Source organism: Pantherophis guttatus, chromosome 6, assembly GCF_059756535.1.
Source record: "Pantherophis guttatus breed Tessera chromosome 6, ASM5975653v1, whole genome shotgun sequence".
Taxonomy (NCBI): Eukaryota; Metazoa; Chordata; class Lepidosauria; order Squamata; family Colubridae; genus Pantherophis; species Pantherophis guttatus.
Genome location: NC_142068.1, coordinates 71,517,645 through 71,544,780, shown reverse-complemented (window position 1 = coordinate 71,544,780; position 27,136 = coordinate 71,517,645). Strand labels below are relative to the sequence as shown.

General features: G+C 38.9%; 1 protein-coding gene across 1 annotated transcript; it reads left to right on the top strand.

Annotated features, from left to right (window-relative positions):
* Nucleotides 1–290: 290 nt before the first annotated feature.
* On the top strand, nucleotides 291–26,972 carry LOC132709223 (lipase member M-like). The gene is made up of 10 exons (XM_060682285.2): nucleotides 291–458; nucleotides 4,514–4,622; nucleotides 6,154–6,247; nucleotides 6,977–7,175; nucleotides 8,099–8,208; nucleotides 9,429–9,565; nucleotides 22,397–22,543; nucleotides 23,690–23,761; nucleotides 25,296–25,361; nucleotides 26,436–26,972. Exons 1-10 carry the CDS (start codon nucleotides 424–426, stop codon nucleotides 26,667–26,669), a joined length of 1,203 nt encoding a protein of 400 aa, XP_060538268.2. The 5' UTR covers nucleotides 291–423; the 3' UTR covers nucleotides 26,670–26,972.
* The last annotated feature ends 164 nt before the right edge of the window (nucleotides 26,973–27,136 follow it).

The window sequence follows — 27,136 nt, the reverse complement described above, 5'->3', positions numbered from 1 at the left end:
GGACGAGAAAATGATAACCAAAATATACAATTACTTATTAAGATATAAATTAAAGGAAGAAGTAGTTAAAGAAAACATGATAATTTGGGCAAAATTTTTTGGGTATAGTATTGAATTGGACAAATGGGAGAAATTATGGACGGTAAATTACAAACTGACAATGTCTATACCCTACAAGGAAAATTTGTTCAAGATGTTCTATTGATGGCACCTCCTGGGTTGAGTCAGAAGACATCAGCCAATAAGGTGTAAATATGAGCAAACAGCTGCTACACTCAGCAGGTTGCTACAGCTGGAAGGTGTGTACAGTTTATTAAAGGAGGTTTCCAGACTTGCTTGTGGGAAGAAAACATACCATTAAGGAGAGGACATTGGTAACTGGTCTGTATCTCATCAGGAATATTATTGTGTGCTGGGTTTGAAATGAGAAGAAGGAAAGAAAAGAAAGCAACATTAATGTAAGTTCTGTCATTGCTTCAATCAAAACATGTTTTTCAGAAAAGCTTATTGATGAAATGGCATTTTCATATGTTGGAAGGAAAATCCACCTGGTTCAGTTCCAAGCTGGGAGAAAGATGCTGCAAATAACATGAAGGCTGATTGGAAAGAGGGTCCACTCATTGATGAAGCAGAATCACCAGCAGCATGTGGTTCTGGGACAGCTGACCACTGGCTGAATAGGTGGATGGATCTTTAGAGGTTTCTGTGACTTTGAAGTTTGAACTGTTCTGGGGGGTTGTGCAATGAAGGGGCTTGTGTCTTTTGCTAAATAGGTTAATCCCATTATGTCCTAAAGGGTCATGTCCTGTTCTTAGAATTTGGGTGGAGGAGAATGTAAATTTTAATCCCATTCCTGGAGGGGAAGTTCTTTTGTTTTGTGAATAGGCTGGCTCAATCTTTCTTAAAATGTGCAGATGAGTCTGTCATCTGCACCTCTGTAACTGTCTGGTTTGGTTCTGCAACCCAACAAGACAGACACAGACTTCAGAGGATAATTAGAACTGCGGAAAAAACAATTACTACCAACCTGCCTATTCTATTCTATTTTTTTCAATCCTTCTTAATGAGCACAAAATATCTGCTGGGAGCTATTAAGAAAGACTGAGTCTTGTTTCTCCGTTTTGCCTTTGGGGAAATATAAGATTCCGCCTTTTAATATCCCCCAAAATATTTCATTCTTCTGGGGAAGGGGCTTCCCATACATATTCCATGTCTAATGGATTTAAGTTGGATCCATGGCTCCTGGATGAATGTTTTTGGGCGGGATTTTATTTAATTACTGATATTTATCTCATGGAATTCCTCCTCTTCCCCTCCCCTCCCAATCTTTCCCAGTTTAACTTTAATCCACATTCATAAAAGAGAATTATTTCTGCATCAAAATCTTTTGAATTTAGTAACATTAAATATGAATTTAAAAATTAAATGAGACACATAGAAATGTGGTAGGTTTGCCACGAATTTCTAAGAAAAAAAATGTTATTTTAAATCTCACATGAGTAATTTTGCTCTGTTTTATTTCACATTTGAAGAAATAATGTATAAAGAAACAGATATTTCTCTACAATTACATCTCAATGGAGCACAATATATAATTATGTCCAGCATTTTTTGTTCAAGAAAATTATTCTCTTTCGAAAATAGAAAAATACATTTTAATAGTGTAGGATTGTGCTCTTTAGGCCAAAGGCAGATAGGATAAAATATCTGTGATCTCTTTTGTGGATACTGTAATGTTTGAGTAATTGCTATATTTTTTGACCATATATATTTGACTGATGTTGAAGGAAAACTAGAACTCTTCCTTCCTTCCTTCCTTCCTTCCTTCCTTCCTTCCTTCCTTCCTTCCTTCCTTCCTTCCTTCCTTCCTTGCTTGCTTCCTGTAGCAATCTCTGGTCTACGTATTTAAGTTTTAGAGCTATTTTGAAAAACTAAAATCATAATACCATTTAAGATATATTTTAAATTTTATTTTATTTTTTAAAATCCCACTTTTATTAGTTTTTATACATTACCTTTATTACTTTATTACTGCTATTTTTTAAATAAATAAATAAATAAATAAATAAATAACTCAAGGTGGCAAACATAATACTTGTTCCTTTCATTGTATCCACAACAACCCTGGACTGGCTCAAAGTAACCCAGCTGGTTTTCATGAGGAAGTGATCTGTCCCTGTCTACACACACACACAAACACAGCCAGCCGAGGGTTAAGAAAGTACTTGGCATGCACACAGGTCGTTATCTCAAACTTGGCAACAATATAAGCACCGTCTGCCAAGAGCTTTACTGCAACAGGTAACATAAAATTACATACACATTGTAAATAGTCCAGCAAAACAATATCCCTTCGGCAGCTTCAGACGTTGTTCAAGTGACTAGCCAGAGTTAGTTTTTGTTCATCACGGAGTTTTACCAGCCACCACCCTCTCTTATATAGTCTCTGGGGTGTGGTCCAGTGACTCAGTTCTAATCCCTAGCATGCCTCCTTAACTGCTGCAACCGTTTATCACGCCTTCGTTGGCGTGCATCCAGGAACGACGGCTCTCCTTCTTCGCTCTCATCAGAGACACCTGGCTCCTGGCTAATCTCCTCTCCCTCGGCCGGCACCTGAGACAGTGCCAGAGGGGAGGGGCCTGGAGAGGGAGGCCTGGCTGACTCCTCTCCCTCATGTTCAGAGCCTTCTTCCTCCGATGAGATAGGCTCAGAGGGCGGGGCCACAACAGGAAGATGCGACTAGAACTCACAGAATCCCAGCTTTTAGCCTGGTGCCTTAACCATCTGATTAAATGAACTAGAGACATATCACAACATTTGGGTCTTTGGAATTTGTTCAGAGACTCCACATGAAGTAAATTCAATCTGGGAGCAGTTCTCAGAACAAAGTGACTTGGGTTCCTCCTGGCATTGATAAGAAGAAACCTTTTCTCTTCTCAATTAAATGACCCAGAGGACTATTTAGGATCCAGTTTATGCAATTAGTATCTTTTGTCCATGGAGTTATGTGTTATTTGAAAAGTTTTCTTTCTCAGATTATTTTTACCAAATACATTTTAGGTGTTATGCTGTACATCAACATGATTTTCTATATATAAAATGATTGCAGAAGATTCTGTAGTAAAAAAATATCTGTAGTCTATTACCATGCTATAATCATTATTATGTTTATATTAAGATTTCATTTTCTTCATCTTCCAAATGTAGCTTCTCTGATGAATACTTAATTATGCAATTATTTTTCAGATGACTTCATTGGTTTCTTCGTTTTGTCCCTGCCCCACATCCTCCGGCCAATTGCAACATCTTAACTGGTTTATATTTAAAGTCATCCCTATACTAAAATGGATAATTGTTTTACATTTTATTCATCCATCCATCCATCCATCCATGGGTGAAATCCAGCAGGTGCTGACAGGTTCTGGAGGATCAGTAGCAGAAATTTTGAGCAGTTCAGAGAACTGGCAAATATTACCTCTGGCTGGCCCCAGAGTGGGGTGGGAATGGAGATTTTACAATATCCTTCCCCATGGAGTGGGATGGGAATGGAGATTTTGCAGTATCCTTGCCCTGCCACACCCACCAAGTCACACCCACCAAGCCACACCACGCCCATAGAATCGGTAGTAAAAGAATTTGGATTTTACCACTGCATCCATCCATCTCTCTCTCTCTCTCTCTCTCTCTCTCTCTCTCTATCTATCTATCTATCTATCTATCTATCTATCTATCTATCTATCTATCTTTTTTACAAATAACTCAAGGCAGAGAACACATCCAACACCCCTTCCTCTTCCTATTTCCCCCACAAAATAGCAACCCAGTTACATCGAGAGAGAGTGTAACTTGCCCCAAATTACCCAGCTGGCTTTCATGGCTAAGGCAGGACTTGAACTGTCAAACTTGATTCCATGAGGGCCACATCAGGGTTGTGTTTGACCTCAGAGAGCCAGGATGTGTGTGGTTAGGGGGGCGTGGCCAGCTTGACATCACTCATGTCAGGGGCTCTGTTTTTGCTGGTAGAGGGCCGGTCCTTTCCTGTTTCCAGGCCAGTCCTGCGGGCCAGATCTAAGCACCCCGTGGGCTGGATCCGGGCTGTGGGTCTTGAGTTTGATACCCCTGCGCTAGAGCAAACTGGCTCTCATTATATTTTGCGATTGTGTGACTATCCATAAATTTATTTAATAAATATATTTACAAGGCTGTAAAGATTACAGGACTTAAAGAATTTAAAAGGAGCACTTTTCAGAGTTTTGCAGCTGTGAAGTACTGGTCTCAAAGTATTATAGTAGCGATTGTCCTTTGGAATTCCTATATGGCTGCTTCAAAGACTGTCCTGTGTTTGAAAGTACAGCCTCACTCCATTTATTGCCTCAGCAGAAATATCTGCAGTTAACCAAATTTCTCATTTAGCATTTTTACATAATGCTTTTTGTTAGGTATATCTAGTATGAATACATATTTCAGAAAAACATGTGTCTTTTCCATTGGTAATTACTCCATTGTTTTATAGATGTTTCATCCTGTGGATGTTGATTGCTCTGATAGCTATACAAGGAAATTTGAGTTCAGAAGAAGTGAATGGCAAAACGTTGATGAATCCTGAATCATTTATGAACATAGTAAGTTGAGCTCTTAGAATCGTAATCAGTACCCATCCAAGTTAGACAGGATGGGCCTGCTTCTACTCCTTTCTTTTAAACACTATCACCTTATAGGATCTAAGAAGTATGTCTTTTCTATGGCAGCCCCTGCCCTATGCAATGCTCTTCTCCCTGAAATTTGGCAGTCTTCTACCCTCCTAACCTTCTGAAAACTTGGTGTTTTCCTCTAGTGAGGAGACTGCAAGTTCAGAACATCCAGATAACAGATACCTCCCTAATTCTCTCAATTCTAAGAAAGAGAAGGAAGTCCAGTACAATCAGATTTACAAGATTCTTTTATTAGAGTGATTCTCAACAACCATAACTCCAGCTTTCCCATGGAGTTGATTTCCCCAACTGATCAAATTAGTGGGACTGACATAAAGGGAAGCACAGTGGTCCCAAGTGAGTGGATGTAGGTTTAAACCTTTAAAGCAGGGGTCTCCAATCTTGGCAACTTTAAGCCTGGTGGACTTCAACTCCCAGAATTCTCCAGCCAGCAAAGCAAAGCAGAACACAAAAGAGGACTAAAATTGTGTCACACTCACTTCCCCAAGTTGAGCTTGACACTTTCCTTCCCCAGGGGAAATTAACAAAAGAAACACTGTTAAATTAATCAAATACCCCATCAGGTATCTCAATCACAAAAGCTCTGAAGGGTATAAAAATCAGCATACTCACCTCCTGGTCAGCCATCTGGCCCGGAACCCAATGTTGTTGTCACTGCGGTCCTCTGGCTTTCCTGCAGCTAGTTTCCAAGTCACTCATTCCGTTCTCATATTGTCCTGGCTTTAGGGAAGGAACTGAAGATGTTCTTCTCACAACATATTAGCAAGCCAAATAAATATTTTATCCAAGAAACAAGGAGGTATGATGATACTTTTTTAACCTATTCGATGCAGTTTTAAAGGTTGAAATTTTCAGGTTCAGTTCCACCCATAAGTAAGATGACATGAAGTTTGCATTTCAGACCATCTTAAATATTCTGCCTCGTGTTAAATATACTTGGTTAAGCAGTCTTGTTGTCTGAGGAGTTAGCAACACTTGAGTGCTTCTGAGCCTTGAAGTTAATTCAGGTTTGGAGGGCAGATTACTAGGCAGACTAAGAAGTCATAAAGCGTCTCAGAAGGAGGCAATGCCAAATTTCTTCTTAATTGCTGCCAGGATTATATGTAGGGTATGGTCAAAAAAAGTCAAGATGGCAGTCACAACAGTCGTTCAAAGCTCTGCTATGCAAGATACATGAAAAAATAGTTGGATCACAGTTGTTGCCCCAAGTGTTGACAAGAAAACTCAATATATCCATATAATCACCAGACGTTGATCTTGACTCAATAATATCTGAATTTTTTTAAAAAAATTAAATTATTTTCCTCATCAATTCAGCCATGATTTAAGTATTTTTCTGATGTAATCATTTCCTAGATAATTTCTGGCTTGTCCCATGTACTGTATGTTCATTGTACCACAATCCATTCTACATTATAGATTTGTCTTTCAATTTTTACAGAGTGAAAGAATCCGATATTGGGGATATTGTTGTGAAGAATACGAGATCCTTACAGAAGATGGCTATTACCTAAATGTGAACAGAATTCCGGGAGGTAAAAAAAAAAAAGCAGAAACAAAAATTTAGGGTCTGGGTACTTCTTGGGAAACAGAGCAAGGGTGTTTATTCACATCCACCCCTCTTCATGTATTCCTTGAAGAAAAACAGTATCGAAATGCCAATCCCATCCAACACAGTTTTATGCAATTCTGATTCTAAAGTTTTTTAATTGTTGGGCCAAATTGTTTAATATATTTTAAACTGCTTTTAAATTTCTGTATTCTATGTTTTTTACCTTTGGCTATTCACAGCCCTGAGTCCTTCGGGAGAAGGGCGGTATATAAATTTAAATATAAATATAAATAAATAAATAAAGGTAAAGGTTCCCCTTGCACATATGTGCTAGTCGTTCTCAACTCTAGGGGGTGGTGCTCATCTCCATTTCAAAGCCAAAGAGCCAGCACTGTCCGAAGATGTGTCTGTGGTCATGTGGCTGGCATGACTAAACGCCAAAGGCCCACGGAACACTGTTACCTTCCCACCAAAGGAGGTCCCTATTTTTCTACTTGCATTTTTTACATGCTTTCGAACTGCTAGGCTGGCAGAAGCTGGGACAAGTAATGGGAGCTCACCTCGTTACGTGGCACTAGGGATTTGAACCACTGAACTGCCAACCTTTCGATCGACAAGCTCAGCGTCTTACCCACTGAGCCACTGTGTCCTTATTCTGATTCTATGAACCTTATTATTAAGAATCTGACATAAGAAATTCTTTTTTTTTCAGGCAATAAGTCTGCTATATTATTAATGCATGCACTAGCTATGGATGGTAGTGTGTGGATATCAAATTTACCCCACCAGAGCCTGGGCTTCATACTAGCAGATGCTGGATATGATGTATGGATTGGAAATAGCAGAGGAAACTTCTGGTCTAGAAGACACAAGCACCTTTCAGTTAACGAAACAGAATTTTGGAATTTCAGGTTAGTATTTAAAATGTAGCTCTTACTGAAGTTGGTTTTCGGTCAATTGATTATTCAACCAATTAATCAATTAAAAGGTCAATTAAAGAATGCCCTGTGCAAATAATCAGAAATTCAGGCAGTTCAAGTGATTATAGGTTTATTGCATGCTAAAGCTCTCTAAGAGAATCTGAATTACTCTGACAGTCAAAGCAAATAGGTGGTAGATAAGAATTGATGTAAATAAAATAAATAAAATTTTATGTAGAGACCTTAACTGTTCCTTTAGTCATCAAGAAACAAATATTTGTAATCTTCGACATACTCTTGTTTGTTTCCATGGCTGGCATCAATGAAGCAGTGACAAGCTTTTGGGCTGAACAGTGTGGTATAGAAAACCAGATCACGACCATTCAGCCCAAAAGCTCTTCATCCTTTTCCTTAACAATTGTTAATTGTGGTTTAATTGGCCAGGAGGAACAAGAGTCAAGGAAGCCTGTATCTTTTCTTGCAGTCTATTACATACGACAGTGATTGCTAACTTACAATTTTATTCAAACTTGTTTGGTTGCAGTTAGCTATTAGTTGACCTAAAAAGCATTTCTATCTTCTCTTCATCCAGATCGATTTGTTATTTGCATATTCTGTTGGTTAAATATACTTGTTAATGATTTGCAAAGGGGAAAGCCATAGCACATGATGGGATGCATTGATAAATAGTTTTTTTCCAAGGCTGGTCATTCAAGTCTCCCAATACTCCCCAATTGATGCTGTAATTGCTCTTCTTTTGTTTCTCTCCACCTTTCCCAGAATTAAAGACTTTTCCAGTTCTTTTCATAATGTGTCCAAAGTAATATACTTTGAGTCTGTACCCCAGGAGAGAACTTTGGGTTGATTAGCACACAACACAATTCATATTTTACATGGCATCTTTACATTTGCAGTTTGCATGAAATGGGCATCTATGATCTTACTGCCATGACAGAGTTTATTCTACATAAAACTGGACAGCAGAAGATTTTTTATGCTGGTCATACTTTGGGATCCGCAATAGGTAAGTTGATGATTTGCCATTCTTTTTACGGGAAGGTTTTCCTGATCTTGGTGATACCTGTAAAATCACTAATCAATTTCAGAGAAAAACTTGTTGCCAGATATATACTATCCCCCAAATTGGTGTCAGAGATATTAATCCAGTGCTGAAATTACTTTTGGCTGCTTGAAGAATGGAGATGCCATCCTAGCAATGACCAAATGGTTTAAGTGTCAATACCACATATGTGCATTTTCCCCATCTTGAGCTGTCTAGAGTTTTACACTCCAAAGCCTAGAACCTAAAAGTCAATTTTTCCTCTGAGAAAAGAGCCAATCCCTAGTTCTTTCCTTTTTCCTGATTTTTTTTCTCCAGATAACTCATGATGCATATATCTTTGCCCAGCCAGTACCATTTTTAATTCAAGGTTGCTAATCCCACAGTCTCTCTCACCATTTAGAAAATTATTAAAGCCAGCTGGAATCCCTTTTTAAATCATGTCACACTTGTGATGACATCAAACTCAGAATGAAAAGTTGATTTCTGAGATGAATTCCTGAATTAAGGGTAGACGGAATAATATATGAATGAGAAGGAATTATATATGAATCAGTTAAACATATATTCTATTGGCACATATGAGGTCAAGAAAGTTAATTTTATGGATTTATTTTATTGGCCTTGCTTTCCAGAGTCTGTTCATCTCCTAATATCTTTTCCTGGGTTTATCAATATTCCTTGGCTTTCTAAGTATTTGCATGGGCATCCTTCAGTCTCAAGAGGGACTGGGGGAGTCCTAGTCATGGGGGAGCCTGCACAATTTATGGCTTCCCAATTCGAGGAAAGAAATCCAGGCAGGGAAATGTTTTGCTTGCCAAAACCAATGGCATATTTTCTCCTTCATTTAGGAAAATATAAAGTTCAGCAAATAATCTTGGCCATTGTGAAGTTAAAATCACTCCCCACTCCCTGTAAAAGCAATTAAAAATATGGAATAAACATATAAGCAATGGTCAGTTGATAATCTAAATCAAGGGATTATAAACTTTGTTGACATCAACCTAGGTAGCTGATGGTTTCAACCATAAATGACTCTATAAAAAACTAAATTGTTGACTTTTACATATTACATGAGGTAGTCCTATGAAGTCTTCATACATTCCATTTTTGCCTGTAAATACAGAATTACTTTCCTCTGCATTTAAAAAGGTGCTAAATTAAAATGTTTTCTGTTTTCACAGCTTACGTTGCATTTTCTGTCCGCCCACACCTGGCTGAGAAAATAAAACTGTTTTTTGCCTTGGGTCCTTCATACACATTACAGAAAGCCATAAGTCCCATATTACAAATACTACGTTTGCCAGAAGTATTAATCAAGGTATGTGCATTAAAGCTGAACCTATCAGCAAAGCCTTGGAAGTCTTCACTAGGGATTTAAGGGTAGGAAAGATTTTCAAGAGCAGAAAGGGAGTGCTTACCATTTTGCTGATATTAATAGTTTTAGATACATTTCTACTGCTGTACTTTAAGATATAATTTAGATTTAATATAATTTTAGTTTTTACATTATAATTTCTTTTTTTAAAAAGTTTTTATTAAATTACATTGTAATACAATACACAAGAGATCGGTTTAACAGTGCTAATATGTATATAAATTGGATACATCCTTTTGTTATAGTGTCTTATGATTTACCCACTTATTTTACTATTTACACTATCCCTTGTCCCTTCTTTATTCGATCTTCTATCCATTTATACCAGAGTCCCCACACCATATAGTATTCTGATTCCTCCTTCTCGTTAATCTCATATGTTAGTTTGCTCATCTCGGCACATTCTAGGATTTTCCGAATTAAATGTTCTTCCAGTGGTGTTCCCTTTTCTTTCCAATGCTGTGCATATGTTAATCTAGCTGCCGTAATGATATGTATAATTAAGCATCTCTTTTTTTTCTCGTACGTCCTCTTTAGTACTCCCAGGAGAAAGGTTTCAGGAGCCAAATCTATATTTTCCTCAATTATTTCTTGGATCCAATTTCGGATCTTTTTCCAATACTTCATCACTTTGGGGCACATCCACCACATATGAAAGAAGGTACCCTGGTGGTAGTCACATTTCCAACAGTTCGGGCTTGTGTTAGGGTAGATTTTGGCTAATCTTGTGGGGGCTAAATGCCATCTATATAGCATTTTATATTGATTTTCTTTAAATGCTACCACTCTTGTCAGTTTGTAATTTCTATTCCAAATTATTTCCCAGTCAGCTAAATTTATACTATGTCCTATATTTTTTGCCCACACAATCGTTTGTTCTTTTACCACCTCTTCTGCTTTATCATATTCTAATAGGTAGTTATATAATTTAGCTAGTACTTTTTTTCCATGCCTATTAATAATTTATCAAATCTGTTTGGACCCGTCTCTATTCCGAATTCCTCTTTGTCTTTTTGGTGCCTAGATCTAATCTGCAAATATGGCCACCAGTCAATGTGGTAAGATTCCCGCAACTGTCTAAAATATCCTTGTACCTAAACATTTTATCAACGCCTAGCACATTGGGGTATATCATAGCTTCCATTGTTGAAAGCCAATTTGGGACCTTCATATATTGTTTTTGCCCAATTTTCTTCCAGGTTTGTAATAAAATGTCCCGTATTTTATGCCTGTGAAAGTATGTTTTCTTCTTCTTTTCCTTATCCCATAAATACGCGTGCCAACCTCTCTGTAGATCGTGCCCGTCCAGGGTTAAAATTCTTTTATTTTCTAAAGTGACCCATTCCCTTATCCACACTAAATTGGCTGCTTTATAATAAATTTCCCATGCTGGGAATCCAAATCCTCCCCTACTTCTATTGTCCTGTAATGATCGAAATGAGATTCTAGGTTTTTTCCCTCCCCAAACAAATTTCCTTGTGATTTTATTCAATTCTAGAAAAAAACTTTTTTTTTAAATTTTTTTTTATTGAGTTTTAAACAGAGATATAAAGACAATACAAAAAATACAAAGACATTACAAAGACAAACAAGTTCCCACCACCAACCTACCCACACCAAACTTTACATATATGTTTTGATCATCATCAGAATATATATTGCTTTATAAGTTAATATATAAGTAATACATTGTCAATTTGGATGTTTTAGATTAGAAATAATCTTGCATCTCCTCTTAATTTATTTATTTCCGGTTTTATTTTTTCTACCCTATTTTCTTTCATCTATATTTGTACTGATTTTCTTTTCTAGCCATTGATACCACTGGTGCCATACAGGATAGAATTCACTTTCTTCTTTATCTTGGAGTTCTAGTGTCAGTCTATCCATTTTGGCACATTCTGTTATCTTCGAGATTAGTTTGTCTTTGGTTGGGAGTTGATCTGATTTCCAATTTTGCGCAAACAGTAACCGTGCTGCTGTCAAGATGTGTATGATGAGGTATTTTGTCTCTTTGTTGTGTTGTGTTGTTATCATTCCAAATAAAAAAAATTCTGGAGTGTTTTCTACTTGTTGGTTTATTATTTCTTCAATAATTTCCTTTGTGTCCTTCCAGTATTGTTGGGCCTTTGTACATTTCCACCAGGCATGGTAGTATGTCCCCTTTTTTGTTTTGCACTTCCAACAGCGTGGGGAGGTGTTTGGATATATTTTGGCTAGTCTGGCTGGTGTTAGGTGCCATCTGTAAAACATTTTTATGAGGTTTTCTTTGTAGGGTATGGCTCTTGTCATTTTGATGTTCTGTTTCCACAATTTCTCCCAGTTTGCCAGTTGAATGTTGTGCCCTATGTCCCTGGCCCATCTTATCATACTTTCTTTTACTGTTTCTTCCAGTAATTTATATCTAAGTAAGTAGTTATATAATTTGGTTATCATTTTTTGTTCTGGGCCTTGTAAAATCTTATCCAATTCATTCAAATTATTCGAGATTCCATATTGCTTTTTGTCTGCTATGTGTCTTGAGTGTATTTGAGTATAGGGCCACCAATCGATATTTATGCCGGAGTTTTGGAGTTGCTGTCTTGAAATGAGTTCGCCTTCATGATTCAGTAAGTCTTGGTACCTCATCATTTTTCCTATTTCGAGAGTGTTCGGGTATATCAATGCTTCCATCGGGGACCACCATTTTGGTATTTTAGTATAGTGAGTTCTCTTAATATCCTGCCAGATCTTGAATAATGAAGCTAGAATTATATGACATTGGAAGTACATGTGTCTTTTATCCGATCCGTCCCATAAGAAAGCGTGCCATCCTCTTATTAAGTCAAAGCCTTCTAAATATAAAGTTCTTTTGTTGTCGAGTTCCATCCATTCTTTAATCCAGGTCAATCCTGATGCCTTATAGTAGAGTTCCCAATCTGGTGTTGCTAGACCTCCTTTGTCCCGTGAATCCTGTAGGGCTTTGATTTTAATTCTGGCCTTCTTTCCCTGCCATATGTAGTTCATTGTTGTTTTGTTGAGGTTCTTAAAGAAATCTCTTCCGGGGTGTATTGGTATCACTTGATATAAATATAGTACTCTTGGTAATATATTCATTTTTATTGAGGCAATTCTGCCCATCAATGAGAGTTGTAATCTACTCCAAATTTCTAAGTCTTTTTTGATTTGTTTTAACAATTTGGTATAATTATCTTCTTTAATTGTAGTTGCTTTTGCTGTCAGCCAAATACCTAGGTATTTTATTTTCTTTACTATTTGAAGTCCTAATTCTTGTTCTAATTTCAACTGTTGTGTTTGGGTCATATTCTTCGTCAATACTTTCGTCTTCTGCTTATTTATTTTGAGGCCCGCAACTTATCAAGGTTAACCGGTGTAGTTTGCAATAGGTCTAATAACTTGGGCAGGGTATTCATTTTTATTGCGGCTATCCGACCTAAAAGAGATAGTTGCAAGTTTCCCCATCTTTCCAAATCTTGTTTAATTTTTTTTAATCAGGGGTATGTAATTATCCTCTTTCAGGGCTGAACATCTTGATGTTATCCAAATTCCTAGATATTTAATTTTTTTAACAATTTGTAGGTCCATTATCTTTTCTACTTCTTCCTTTTGCCTTTCTGTCAAATTCTTAACCAACATTTTAGTTTTGGCTTTGTTTAATTTAAATCCGGACGCCTTTCCATATCTACCTAATTCCTCCAAAATTTTTTTGCCCAATTCCAATGGTTCCTCCACAATCAACACTACATCATCAGCAAAGGCCTGCATTTTATATTCCTCATTCCTAATCTTCAAACCTTTTATTTCATTATTGTTTCTAATCCTGTTTAACAATACTTCCAGGGCCATAATGAATAATAATGGTGATAGTGGACATCCTTGTCTTACCCCCTTCTTTATCTGGAATGATTTAGTCATATCTCCATTTAATATTATGTTCGCCCTTTGTTTATTGTACATTGTCTTTATCATTCTCTCAAAGTTCATTCCAAGTTTCATCATTTTAATTTGTTCAATTATAAACTCCCAATTTAAGTTGTCAAACACTTTTTGGGCATCTAGAAAAACTAATGCCATTTTCTTTTCAGGGTGGGCCTCGTAATATTCTAGAGTATCAATGACTATTCTTATATTATTCCTTATTTGTCTGCTAGGAGGAAGCCGTTCCGATCTGTATGTATCATAACATTTAATATTCTTTTCATTCTTTCAGCCATTATGCTCATGAAAATTTTGTAATCCGAATTTAAAAGGGAAATTGGTCTATAATTTTTTATTTGTTTTGAATCGGTACCTTCTTTTGGTAGCAATGTGATATACGCTTCCCTACACGAATCAGGTGTTTTGGCATCCAATAGCGCCTTGTTGTAAATCTCCAATACTTTTGATAATAATATATCCTCCAGTTTTTTGTATAGTCCGGACCTGGTGATTTATTATTCTTCAATCTGGAAATTGCCATCTTCAATTCCTCTATCATGACCTCTCTATTCAACTCCTCCCTCTCCTCTTCTCCTATCAATACTGGTTCATTTTCTGAAAGATTCTGCATAATCCTTTCTCTAGGAACTTCATCCTCTTTATAGAGTTCTGTATAGATTCACGAGCAATTTCAAGCTTATCCTCTTCTTTATTTTGTAGGTTTCCCTTCTTGTTTTCCAATTGATGAAAACTCCGTTTTTCATTTTCTTTCTTTAATTTGTAGGACAACTATCTGCCGGGTTTGTTGGCATTTTCAAAATAATATTGTATCAATTGTTTTATTTTATAAGCCAAATCCTGGTCTAGTAAATTCAATTTATGTCTTAACATTGTCCAATTCTCTTTTGTCACCTTGTCTCCTGGGTTTTGCTGCAGCTTCTTTTCCACTTTCCCCAGTTCTTCCTGTAGAGCATTTTGAGCCTTCTGCTTTTTTTTTTATTTTTATATACGTTGTATGATATTGTTAAGCCTCTTAAATATGCCTTCATTGGGCCCCATATGTTTGTTCGGGCTGTTTCTTGATTCTCATTTTCTTTGAAAAATAGTTTTAATTCTCCCCTGGTTTTTTCTATGTATTCTTTATCCCTTAGAAGTTGTGTATTTAATCTCCATCTCCTCATCTTTTTCCTCTGTGAAACCCTCCACTTAATTTCTAGGGGGTTGTGGTCTGCCCATATGTTTGGTGTAATTTCTGCAGAATCGATTTCTAATCGCAGTTTTTTGCTAACCCACATCATATCTATTCTAGACCATGATATTTGAGGGTTAGAATAGAAAGTATATTGTCTCTCATCTGGATGTAGGGTCCTCCAGATATCTATTAAGTTCATTTCTTCCATTAGATCAAAAAAGATTTTAGGTAGCTTGTCTCTCTCTCTCTCTCTTTTCTTTTTTTGTCTTTGCCGCTCCTGTGATCTTTATCGGAGTCTGCTATCCCATTAAAATCTCCCACTATACAGATTTTGCTATATTCCATTTTACTTATTCGTTCGTGGAGTTTTTTATAATATTTTCCCTGATTTTTGTTTGGGGCATATATAGCTACCAATAATACTGATGAATTTCCTCTTTTTATATCAATCATCAACGTCCTTCCTTTAGAATCAGCATATTTTTGTTCTGCGGCTATCCCTCCCTTGACGTATATTGCCACCCCCTCTTTTTTTTTCCGCTAGTGAAGACTTTCCCTAGTTTATTATATTCTAAATACGTATCGTCTTGTTTACGTATGTGGACTTCCTGAAGGCATTTTGTTTGGCTAGTTTTGTGAATATTTGTTTTCTCTTTCTACTCTCATTCAATCCATTAACATTAATTGATATTAATTTCCAATCTTCCATTGTAATTCCTAAGCGACCTTAGTTTTTGTTTGCTCGTGTGACTCTTTGAGTTCTTGGTTTCTTTTCTTTTGTGTCCTTACTTTCTTTTTCTTCTGGTTCCTTCTTCTCCAGGTGTCCTTCTTTAGATTCTCATTGGGAGGGAATTTCCTCTTCTGGGAATGCTGCTCCAGTTTCTTCCTTGCTGCTCTGCTCTTCCTCCATCGCTACCAGCTGATCAAGGAAGTCTTGCGCAGTTACTAGACTGTCAATCTTGATTTTTTCCCCTAGCCATGTAATTAACATACCTTCCGGCAGAATCCATCTGAATAAATTACTTCTCTTATTTAATTGTATGGCTAGGAAGCGATAGTCCCTTCTTAGTTCCCTTATCCTCCTGGGGACTTGCTTCAGCGTTGTCACTTCCTTCCCCTTGTATATCATTGGCTCCTCCCTCGTTACATTGTACAGTATATCTCTAACTTTCTTCCTGGCGAACCTGATGTGGACCTCCCTTGGCAACTTATTCCTTCTAGCGTAGTTGGTCTGCACCTGGTAGACTTCATCCAACTCATTTATTATTTGCTGTTTATCTTGTTGTAGGGCTTCTGCAATCAGTTCTGCCATCACTTGCCCCAGATCTTCCTCTTTGCCTTCTGCGATATTTTGAAATCGCAAGTAAAAAGCCGCCCAGTCCATCTCTAACTGAATAATCGAATCCTCTAATTCTCTATTTTGCACCATCAATTTCTGGTCAACTGATTTGAGCTTTTTCTCATTTTGTTCCACCCTTGTTTCCACTTTCTTTATTTTTTGTTCATTATCGTGGATCATTTCTTGTATCTCATTCATCTTATAGTCTAGAGCAGTGGTTCTCAACCTTCCTAATACCATGACCCTTTAATACAGTTCTTCATGTTGTGGTGACCCCCAACCATAAAATTATTTTCGTTGCTATGTGTTTATATGTCAGCGATGGTGAACCTTTTTGGCGTTGCGTGCCAAAAGTCCGAGTGTGCAAACACTCATGCACTCTCACGTGCCAGCACCCATAATGCAATGCAAGGTCTCAGCCTGGCTGGCATTCAGAGTTCATTCTGAAACACAAAACTTTTGAAAGAAAGAAAAACGGAAGTGTTCAAAAAGAGATGTTTATGCCAATATTATGGATAAAAGACATTGATTTCATTTTCTTTTCTTTTTAAAAAAACCTATCATGCCAAGGAACCAGCATGGACCCCATCCACTCTTTCCCAATGAAACAGGATGCCCTCATTTTATAGCCACCTAACATCTTCTCTTTAAAATTCTACAATTTTTTTTTTAACTTTTTAAATAATCCATCCAAAGCTGACAAGCGATCACCTGGCTGAAAAGCAGCAACTGAACCTTTTTCGAATAGGAAACCTCAGTATTTCCTAGGCCCAGAACCTGGGATGCCATACAATGCCATTTTGCCTTTTTTTTCTTTTTTTGCAATCTCTCATTATCGTAGGATCTAAAACTCTCAACTTTTCCCTACTTCCTAATCCTAACTGGTCCCTTCCTCTTCTAAAGCAAGCAAGAACCCAGAAATTTGGTCTCTACATTGTCCTCCGTTTCAAGCAAACCAGAGGAACCCAAGAGAGAATCCCAACCCCAGTTCTTCCCTTCGACATTTGGAGACCCTCAGCCTGCACTCTATCGTCCCCAAACTCATTCACCCACTGACGGTCCCAAGTGGAAGGAAAACGATGGCCAATTGCAGCGGCAACAGCAGGAGCAGCAGCTCTCCTCCCGAAAGCCCAGACAGAAAGAAGGGGTGGAGAATGGACTCTACCACTCAGCAAAGTGGGGGGGAAGGACTAAGAACTTATCCCGGGCAAACTCCTCCCTCTCCCGAAAGGTTACTTTTTATATATATCCTGCACCCAGATCCAACCCAGCAGTTCCATCTGAATCTGTTCCCGGGAAGACGAATCTTCCCACTGCCTTTCAGTAGCCTCCTGACGCCTGCAAAGAAGGCCTTCCCGGCTTCAAGCTCAATGGAAGACACGTATGTTAAAGGTCCAAGGCAGGGTTGGGTTACATCAGCGTTGCTCAACCTTTAGACTCTATCGGTGTTTTCCGATGGTCTTAGGCGACCGCTGTGAAAGGGTCGTTAGACCCCCAAAGGGGTCACGACCCACAGGTTGAGAACCGCTGGTCTAGAGCTTGGATATCCATCTTCAACTCCTCGTGATTGCTGGACATTTTCTCCTGCATTTTCATCATTGTTTCTTGGATTAATGTCAGGTGGATTGCATAGCCTGCATTGTTGGAATAACCATGTATTTTTCTGCTTTAGATAGTCCTTCCATCGATCTTTGAGTTGCAGGCGAGGTCATCGTGATTGTGGGATTAAAGGTCATCTTCTTTCCTGTTTTTAATACTGTTGAAGCAAGGCTTGTCATTTCTTTCAAAATCAGTTTCTCCAATTTATCAAAGTTAATTAGCTGTACTCTTGATGTGCCCTTCTCCGTTTTATTAGTCTATTAGTCACTCTTCTGTTGCTGCTGCCATCAGTTCCTTAGAATGGCCGTGTTTCCTGCCTCCTTCCTCCTCGATTTCTGCCTGGGTCTCCGTCAGTCTAACTCTCCATTAAATCTCTCTGTGACAGCTAGGTGTTTCCCCCCCCGCTTTATTGTTGCTTACAGCATCCCACCGATCTTTCTCTTGCGCCACAGCTCTGTTAAGACACTCTACTTATTCTTCCGTGCCGACCTGTCAGTTCTCTCCGCTTTTCCAGTCGGTTCTCCTTTCCTCTAGTTGCCACTCGGTTCCCTTCTGCAAGTCCTTTTGCCCGACGCGGTCGACCTCACTTCCTCTCCGATTTGGTCTCTCTGGTGATCAGGGAAGATAAAAATCTCCTTGTCTAGCACTGTCTCCTACAATCTTCTTCTTTGCTCCCCGTTTCTTTGCTGGCATATCGTTGCCTCAAGTCCGCCATTAAATGACAGACGCACTCGTGTTGGGATCAACAGAGGCGTCTGGTCGAGCAGGGAGTGTTTGCTCTATGTTTTCCCGCTCGCCTGACTCCCTCTCTCCGGGCTTTGAGCCCCTTGGGGTCCCCAAAGCACGGCGAAAAACAGGGTTGGGGAGCAGAGATCACTCTCCTACAACCATGTTGCCACGAATCACCAACCAGAAGTCCCTCCTTTACATTATAATTTCATATACCAATTTTTTCGGAGTATAAGATGCACCGGAGTATAAGACGCACCTACCTTTTTTGGTGAGGAAAAGAAGAAAAAGAAATCTCCCTCTGCCTCTGAGCAATTTTGCCTCGTTGCAGCAAACAGCAAATAGCCTGCTTTAATTTCAGTTTCGTTTTCAACATAGCTTGATTAGCATAAGGGAAAAAAAATCTGCTCCCAGCAATTTACATCTTTGCAGCAAGCAGCAGAGCCCTGTGCAAAACAGCTGAGAGCAAATCAGCTGAGAGTTGGGAGGCCAATCCAATCGACTTGTGCTAATTAGGCTGTGCTGAAGCTGAAAGGAACTGTTTTTTCTTGCTGTTTGCTTGCAAGGAGGTAACTGCTGCGAGGCAGAGGCCAAAGGGTGGGGGCCAGTGGGTGGGCAGGGCTACATTTGAGATATAAGATGCACCTAAATTTTCACCCCCTTTTAGGGCGGAAAAAGGTGCGTCTTATACTCCAAAAAATACAATATGTTTTATCCTGGATCTCAGTTTTGGATGCTAGTTAGGTTATTTTACAAATGTATTTTAATTCTGTCTTAAATATTAATACAGTTTACTCTGAGTCCAACTTCTGCCTTGACAGACCTCTAGAGAGCAAGAGGAGGAGGCAGGGGAACAGCGCTCCCCAATCCTGCACAAGGGAGGCTGGCCCTTCTAGAAAGGGAATCTCTGTTTCCAACTGTGTGTGGTAAGGATGCTGGCTTGTTGGGGCAGCCCTCCCTCACGTAGCTCTGCCACCCCCTCCTTCTCCTCTCCAGAGATCTGCAGGGGAGAAATATCTGGAGAGCAAGGTGCAGCCTCCATGTTGGTCACTTCTGCCTCTCCAAGCCACCCCAATTAAACATATATTATATAAATTAAAAGACAGCCAAAAGGAAAACATAGTTAAATCACTAATTGTAGGTCTTCACACATTTTCCGGAAAAACCACCATTATTGATGTTAGGAAGGAAGAGCAAACCTTATTAAGAAACTCTTAGCAGGAAGGGAATTGAAGGTCTCGTTCTTTCTAATCTGCCTTCGCTTCAAGTCTTTAGTTCTCATTATTTTATTATTATGTATTTAAGTAGAAGGTCAAAGGCCTCCTTAGCTCAAGATACTCACCTTAAAACCAGAATCCAGAAGAATTTAGTTAATCCACAGTGCCTGCCTATGAAGAATGAAGATAAATTTTGGGCCCTGACAGCATGCAGGTGTCAAGTCAGAATATTAATTGCGCACTTTCCTTTCCTGTCTCACAGCTCAATCCTGACATCCTTTAATTTTCAGACACATCTTTTTCTCACAGCTCCTTAAATACCCCACAAATATACTGTAATTAGCAGGAAAAATCAATCTAGCACTTCTGAATTCTTTCCCCCAGGGGGAAAGGGAAGTTCACAGTTTGCCGGCTGCTAGCAAATATGTCAAAGAACATAGTTATTGCTACTAGAGGCAAGAATAAATAATGGAGCAATTTTTCAGCCCTCTCCTGTTACTGCATCCTCCTACCTCCAGAAAGTGGCCTGGGATTCCACAATGGGCTAGGCCAGGGGTGTCAAACTCAAGGCCTGCGGGCTGGATCTGGCCTGCAGGGTGCTTAGAACTGGCCCATAGGATTGCCCTGGAAACAGTGAAGGACCGACCTGTGGTGACTCTGCCAGCAAAAATAGAACTCGGGAGGGCCACAGCTCCATTTCCACTGGGAGACGGTTGCAGGAGGCCTCACACCTGAAAACAGAACTTGGGAGCCCATTTTCCCTGGCAGAGCACTCAGGCCACCACAGGTTCCTCCGACACGAGTGACATCGACCTGGCCATGCTCACCCTGGCTACGCCCACCCCAGCCCCTCAAGGTCAAACAAAACCCTGATGTGGCCCTCAATGAAATTGAGTTTGACACCCCTGCTGCCTAGTTTGCAGCCAGGTGTTCAGTACAGACCTTAGCAATGTGATTTTAATAGCCAGAAAGGGATAGGAAAACCTGAGGAAAACTTGGCAATTAATAAACCATGGTAGACTATGCTTGTTTTGCCTTATTTTCCTATTTCCCTCCCTAGCAGCAGCCCATCGATTTTAGAACTGCATGGCTACAAAGATAGAGGCCTTCAGGCTTCCAATCCCTGCTGATAGAGAAACCCTCCTGCATTTCGGCGACAGTCAAGCCATACGCCGCAACCAAAAGAAAAACCCAAATCCAGCAGGCCAGAAGGCAGCCCAGCAACCGGCCTTCTGTTCCTTCTTCTTGGTCTAAGATGCAGTTGCGGCTGGGGTGGGTGGATGTGGCAGAGGCCGCCCCCTCGCTGTCTCCAGGGCAGCCCCACGGTCCACATCTAAATACCCTGTGGGCTGGATCTGGCTCGTGGGCTTTGAGTTTGACATGTCTGATATATAGACCAATACCAACTTTTAGTTAGCTGTACTAATAGGAAGGATTATTACCTGTACTAATAAGAAGGATGAAAGAAGAAAGAACAACTTTCAGAGCTGCTTCATTTTGGCACTGACAGCAATATTTGCAAACCTTGCAGTGCAAATTCTTCTCTGCAGTTTTTAGAAGGATACCCTGAGTTTATTCTAAGGTACGGGATCATTTGAAGCAGGGGTGGGTTCTACTTACTTTTACCACCGGTTCGCAATGCATGAGCAGATCGCTTATGATGACATCTGGGATGGTGGGCGGGCCTCCCGCCGGTTTTACTACTAGTTCTTGCGAAGTGGTCCGAACTGGGGGCAACCCACCACTGATTTGAAGGCATCAGGGATTTCAAGTTTGTCTTCAATGTCCAGTTTTATTGTCTCATCTACTTGATTCCATTTTTGACCTTGTGCACATGATACTCCTCTTGAATTTTGCTTTTAACATGAGCAACTTTTATTTCTGTTAGGTTTATTTATTATAAAGACCACACAAAATTGTTTTATTTATGCAAAATTAACCCCCTGTGTTGTTCTTCTGCCTATAAATTTACAACTCTTATTTAATCTATTATTTCTATCTTTATGTTCTATTTTTATGTTCCCATTCCTATATTTGTAGCACTGAGTTTTCTTATCATAACTGTTTCTTAGTTCTTTAAAGCAGCCGTTTCAAGCTGTGGCCCACATGCCGCATACAATCCTGGACAGCTAATAAAGCAGTCTCATAAAATTGTAAACTTTAAACATTATTATGTGCAAAAGAGCCATGGTGGGGCAGTGGTTATAATGCAGTATTGCAGGTTAATTCTGCTGACTGCCTGCAGTTCGATTCTTACCGGCTCAAGGTTGACTCGGCCTTCTATGCTTCCAAGGTTGATAAAATGTGAATTGTTAGGGGCAATATGCTGACTCTGTAAACCACTTAGAAAGGACTGTGAAGTGGTGTATAAGTTTAAGTGCTATTTATATATATTAACTATATTATACATTATATATGTGGCCCTTTTGACTCAATGTGGCCCAGGCAATTGAAAAGGTTGGACATGCCTTTTTTGAATCGTTCCTTTTCCCTTCACCCAGGTGGTGAGTTTATTCTTCCATAATTTCTAATATATAGAACTTTATAGCAAATTCATATTTTTTAAAAAAAAATAAACTAAAGAACAAGGCCAAATTCTTTTATAAATCTGAAAATTGGAAAAATAATTGAAATGGGAAGCATCTCCAAAACTTATTTACATAGCCTGCAGCTGTTTTCTTAATTTAAGGATTTTAGAATATTAAGATTCTTAATTTGCCAGTTTGTTTAAGAAATCCATTGGAAAGATTCACAGGAAAAAGGATTCCTTGGTTTTGCAGCTCATATTTGGGAAGAAGGAATTAGTTCTGCTGAATCCACGCCAGAGAACAGCTCTGGCTCAACAGTGTAGACGGCAACCGGCTGATGAACTCTGCAGACAAGCACTTTCTCTAGTTGCTGGATTTAATCTGAAGAATTTAAATAAGGTATTTAAATGAAGTTTTTCAAAATGTTAAAGAAAATGAAGCTTTTTAAAGAATGGCCCCACACTTATATAGTTAAAGAGTGAAATAGTCCAAGATAAAGAGTTTGCAAGACAAAATACATTTCCTAAAAAAAGTTCCCACAAGACTTAAATGAGGGACGCTGGCAAAAATGTTGCAGGATATTTGATAACTGTGTTGTCCAGCACCACACGGGATGTGTCTTCAGTCTTTAATAAAGGGCATCCTTTTGATGTCTTTCAGTTTCATAATTCTATGATTCTATTAATTTAATCCTAGCCTGGAAGCTCAATTTGCATTGGGAAAGTATGCAAGGGTATGTGAATGTGTGGAGCTTTTGGATTCAGATTCTCAACAATATAGATATACATTTGCAAGTATTTCTATGATCTGAGTCTCTGGATGAAAACAACATTAAAAAACAATGCCAATGGTGCTGATAATTCTTTGGTGTGTCATACTTTAAAACACATTGCATTTAAACAGTGAAAGGTAAATAACAACATAATCTTCCTATTTCATCTGGATATCTATTCCTCCCTCCCTCCCTTCCTGTTGTATGAAATTACTCAGTGATTAGCTCAAGATTAGCCTAGATCCGTGATGGCGAACCTATGGCATGCATATCTGTGGGCATGTGAACATTGCCCTAGCTCAGCTCCAGCGTGCATGCATGCTTCCAACACTGCCCCTCCCTTCCCAGGAGTCTCCATGCGGCCCATTTTGGATGCCAGGTAAGTACAGGGCTCGCGTGGAGGCTCTGGGAGGGGCATTTCTGGCCTCTGGAGGGCCTCTGGGGGTGGGGAGGCCATTTTTTCCTCCCCAGGCTCCAAAAAAGCTTCTGGAGCCTGGGGAGGGCGAAAAATGGGCCTACCAGGTCCATTTTTGCCATCACGTGCCAAAAGTGGGGGGAGTGTGGCGGGGTCACACGTGCATGGGCGGGCGGGCATGGGGGGCATTGAATTATGGGTGTGGGCACATGCGTGCATGACCCCCCCACGCTTCCCCCACTTTTGGCACATGACGACAAAAAGGCCTAGATGCTTCTCATCTTTTACGCAGTACAGTTCATAGAAGCCTTTTGCAGTATAAAATTCTTCTAAACAGTCTTTTCTTTACTGTTTCTAGAGCCGTTCTGATGTGTATATTTCACATTTCCCAGATTATACTTCGGTAAAACTCATAATCCACTTGAGCCAGGTAAGGCTCATTTTGATGATTGAATTCAACAAATCTTTCATCTTTTAATAAAAAATCCCCATGGTCAGGTAAAAATAATTATAAAATAGTCTGTTGAGAACTCCAATAAGAATAAGACAAAACCAAGGTAAGTAAATACCTTTAACTGCTGGTTAAACCAGTTCAGCAAATTCTTAATTGAAGACAGCATTTGCTTAATGACGGAAAACGTCTTTCAAAAATATTGCACATCTCAGTCCTTCTAAAAGGCTGTTAATTAAGAAAAGAAATACTTGAACATAAACCTTTTTGACATTTATATTGTATTGCGTTTTACTAATCTGAGTGAAATGTTAATATATATTGCTAGTGCATGTATGATATGCCATACGCTAAACAATGAACACATTTTGTCTAATCCAAAGGTGAATGGGTTTTCTTTAGATAACTGGATGCCACATTGATTTTTAAGTTATCTTGAGTATCAAAAAAAGATGGGGAGAGGGTGAATGCATGATCAAAGCCTTAATGTATGTATAAAAAGGGGAAAAGGGGAAGGAGTTTAACCTTTTTGACTCACCCATCTATCTGGAGATGTCCATGGATGCATATGGCTTACATGCCAAAGTCTGTACAAATATGATTTGTTCATGATAACTACTTGGAAATGGTTTTTTTTAAAAAAATTAAACTTTAGAAAGATCTTTTAAGGCAACCATTCCAGAATGCTTTGGAGTGAAAACCTGAGCTTTTCATTGGCCATTTTGTAGTTGGGAAAGTAGAACCTATGAGTTGAGTTGTAAGATATAAGATTTATGAAAAAAATGTCCTCCATTGTTAACATAAACAAAATGGCTGACAGTGGCTTTGGTAAGGCACATGGTGTTCTACCGGTAGTCCTCAATTTACGACCACAGTTGAGCCCAACATTTATGTTGCTAAGTGAGAAATTTGTTAAGTGAGTTTTGTCACATTTTACGACTTTTCTTGCCATATTTGTTAAGTGAATCACTTCAGTTGTTCAGTTAGTAACATGGCTGTTAAGTGAAATCTGGCTTCCCCATTGACTTTGCTTTGTCAGAAGGTTGCAAAAGGGGATCCCATGACCATAGGACACAGCAACCGTCATAAATATGAGTCAATTGTCAAGCATCCGAATATAGATCATGTGACCATGAGGAAGCTGCAATGGTCATAAGTGTGAAAAACTGTCACAAGTCACTTTTTTCAGTGCCATTGTAACTTCGAACAGTCACTAAGCAAACTGTTGTAAGTCAAGGACTACCTGTAGTTAGGTCCAAGATTTTAACATCCAGTTCTGACTAGTTTTGTTTTTTTATTTTTTGCTGGCTGTATGACAATAAACAACTTCATGGAAATGATAAAAACTGTGAGTTGTCTCGATGTCTTCTCATTGGAGTTAACTCCCCTTAAATGGTAACGAAACATGATTGGAGGATTTCTGCATCATTTTTGTCTTTACACTTCATTATTATTTTTATAATAGAAAAATATAGTTCCTTATGTCTCTGTTGTGTTTTCTTTCTTATTCCAGTTAATGAAAAGTGGGCTTTTCAGATATTTTGACTATGGCTTGAAGAACATAGATATCTATAACCAGGTTGGTGGTGCTGGATTTTGACACTTCTTTAATGTAGGGTTTGTTGCATTTTTTCATGGGAAAGAAGACAAATAATGAACATTTGATTCCTAAATCTCATACTATAATGATTGCTTTCTGCCAAGCTACCAGATTATTCTGTGAAATACTTTTATCCTGGGTAACTAAAAATAAGGTATAAATAATTGAAAGTATTTTTGATTTGAAAACTTCCTATTGTTTTGGAAAATCCCCATAAGTAAAAAATTTCTGTTTATTGGAAAGCAATAGACACGTGTTTTCAGGAAAGTAGTTGGGATAGAAGTGGAAGGATATGGGGAGGACATTACACCTGCTTCTTCTGCTTTAGAGTGAAGAATTTCTGGAATGATGGCATTTAGCATTGAACTGAAGTCCTCAAAAAGGACCCATACACAGGTCCCCAGGGACTCAAGATCATATTGACAGCCTCATCTGTTGATCAATTTGCTCAGTAGCAAACTGCAAGGGTGTGTGTGTGTCTAACAGCAGATCCATGATGACTTTCAAAATGGGCCACCACTAACCTCTCAAAGGACTTCATGACTATAGATGTCAGATGGCCTATAGTCATTCAGCTCCCTGACGCAGGGTTTGTTAGGAACTGGGATGATGATAGAAGGGACAAAACCCATCTCCAGTGATTTATTAAACAGCTGTTTGAAGATGGGGGCTAATTGTTCAGCACAGGCTTTCAAGGAAGAAGGAGTCACTCTGTCTGGGCCTGTTGCTTTTCCGATCTTTTGTCTAGGACATAGAACTCACACATTTTTTTCTGAGATCACTATAGGTGGGGTGCCCACAAGGGTGGAGATAGGTGTAGGGAAATTAAGAAGCATTCCTATATTCTCTGCAGGGCTTTGGGCATTTTTAAAATATAAGTACAATATGGATATAGCCTGCAGTAAGTACAGTGCAGAATACAAAATTTTAAAAGTGGTTGAGTCAGAGACGATATAACAAAGAGGACTAAATAGAAATGGGGATTCCCGCCCTTGTATTGAATTTTCTTCTAGGAGAATTTCTAATTTTCTCATGCTGTTTTCTTTTCCTCAGACAACTCCACCGTTCTACAGCATAGAGGCCATCACTGTGCCAGTTGCTATGTGGACTGGAGGACAAGATTGGATTTGCCGGCCAATGGAAATTGCACAGTTACGCTTTCGAACAACTAATGTTGTCTATTATAAGGAGTTCCCTGATTGGACTCACTGGGATTTTATTTGGGGCATTGATGCTCACCAACGTGCATACAAGGTAATCCTTGGCCTGATGGAGAAATATCAATGAAGCCACCTGGAATTAAAATTCCACTGTTCTCATTGTACCTGTGGAAGTGCCAGACACTCAAGTGTTTTTTGTTTCCTGAGTTTACGTTGACTGTCTTTATTGTTCATTTGATTTGTGTTTAAATTTGCTTATCCTTCTGTTTTATTTATGAACCATGGTGTGTTTCTTTCCTACTGAAGAATTAAGTCTAGATCCTACTGCTAACTTAATGTAGATCCTAAAGTTATAAACAATGTAACTTTCTAAGCTTTTAACTTGTAGGCGGGTTTGCAAGTTTTCTTAAATAAATAAGTCTGATCTGAACACTGGCATAATGTGTGCTTCATTCATCGGCTTAGTCAGTAGTTAATAGAAAGATTCCCATAATATAGGATGATTCCAATAGTAATTCCATACCATATATGCCAAGGTCTCTCTCCCAAATGATGTAAAGGCATATTTACTTATCCAGTGGAACTTCTCTTTGT

Bases quoted from the DNA above. Each gene is read 5' to 3' on its own strand.
- LOC132709223 (XM_060682285.2), top strand. From the start codon at position 424: ATGAGAAGAAGGAAAGAAAAGAAAGCAACATTAAT. The intron at 7,176-8,098 runs GTTAGTATTTAA...TTACATTTGCAG, and splicing joins ACAGAATTTTGGAATTTCAG to TTTGCATGAAATGGGCATCT. The intron at 8,209-9,428 runs GTAAGTTGATGA...CTGTTTTCACAG, and splicing joins TACTTTGGGATCCGCAATAG to CTTACGTTGCATTTTCTGTC.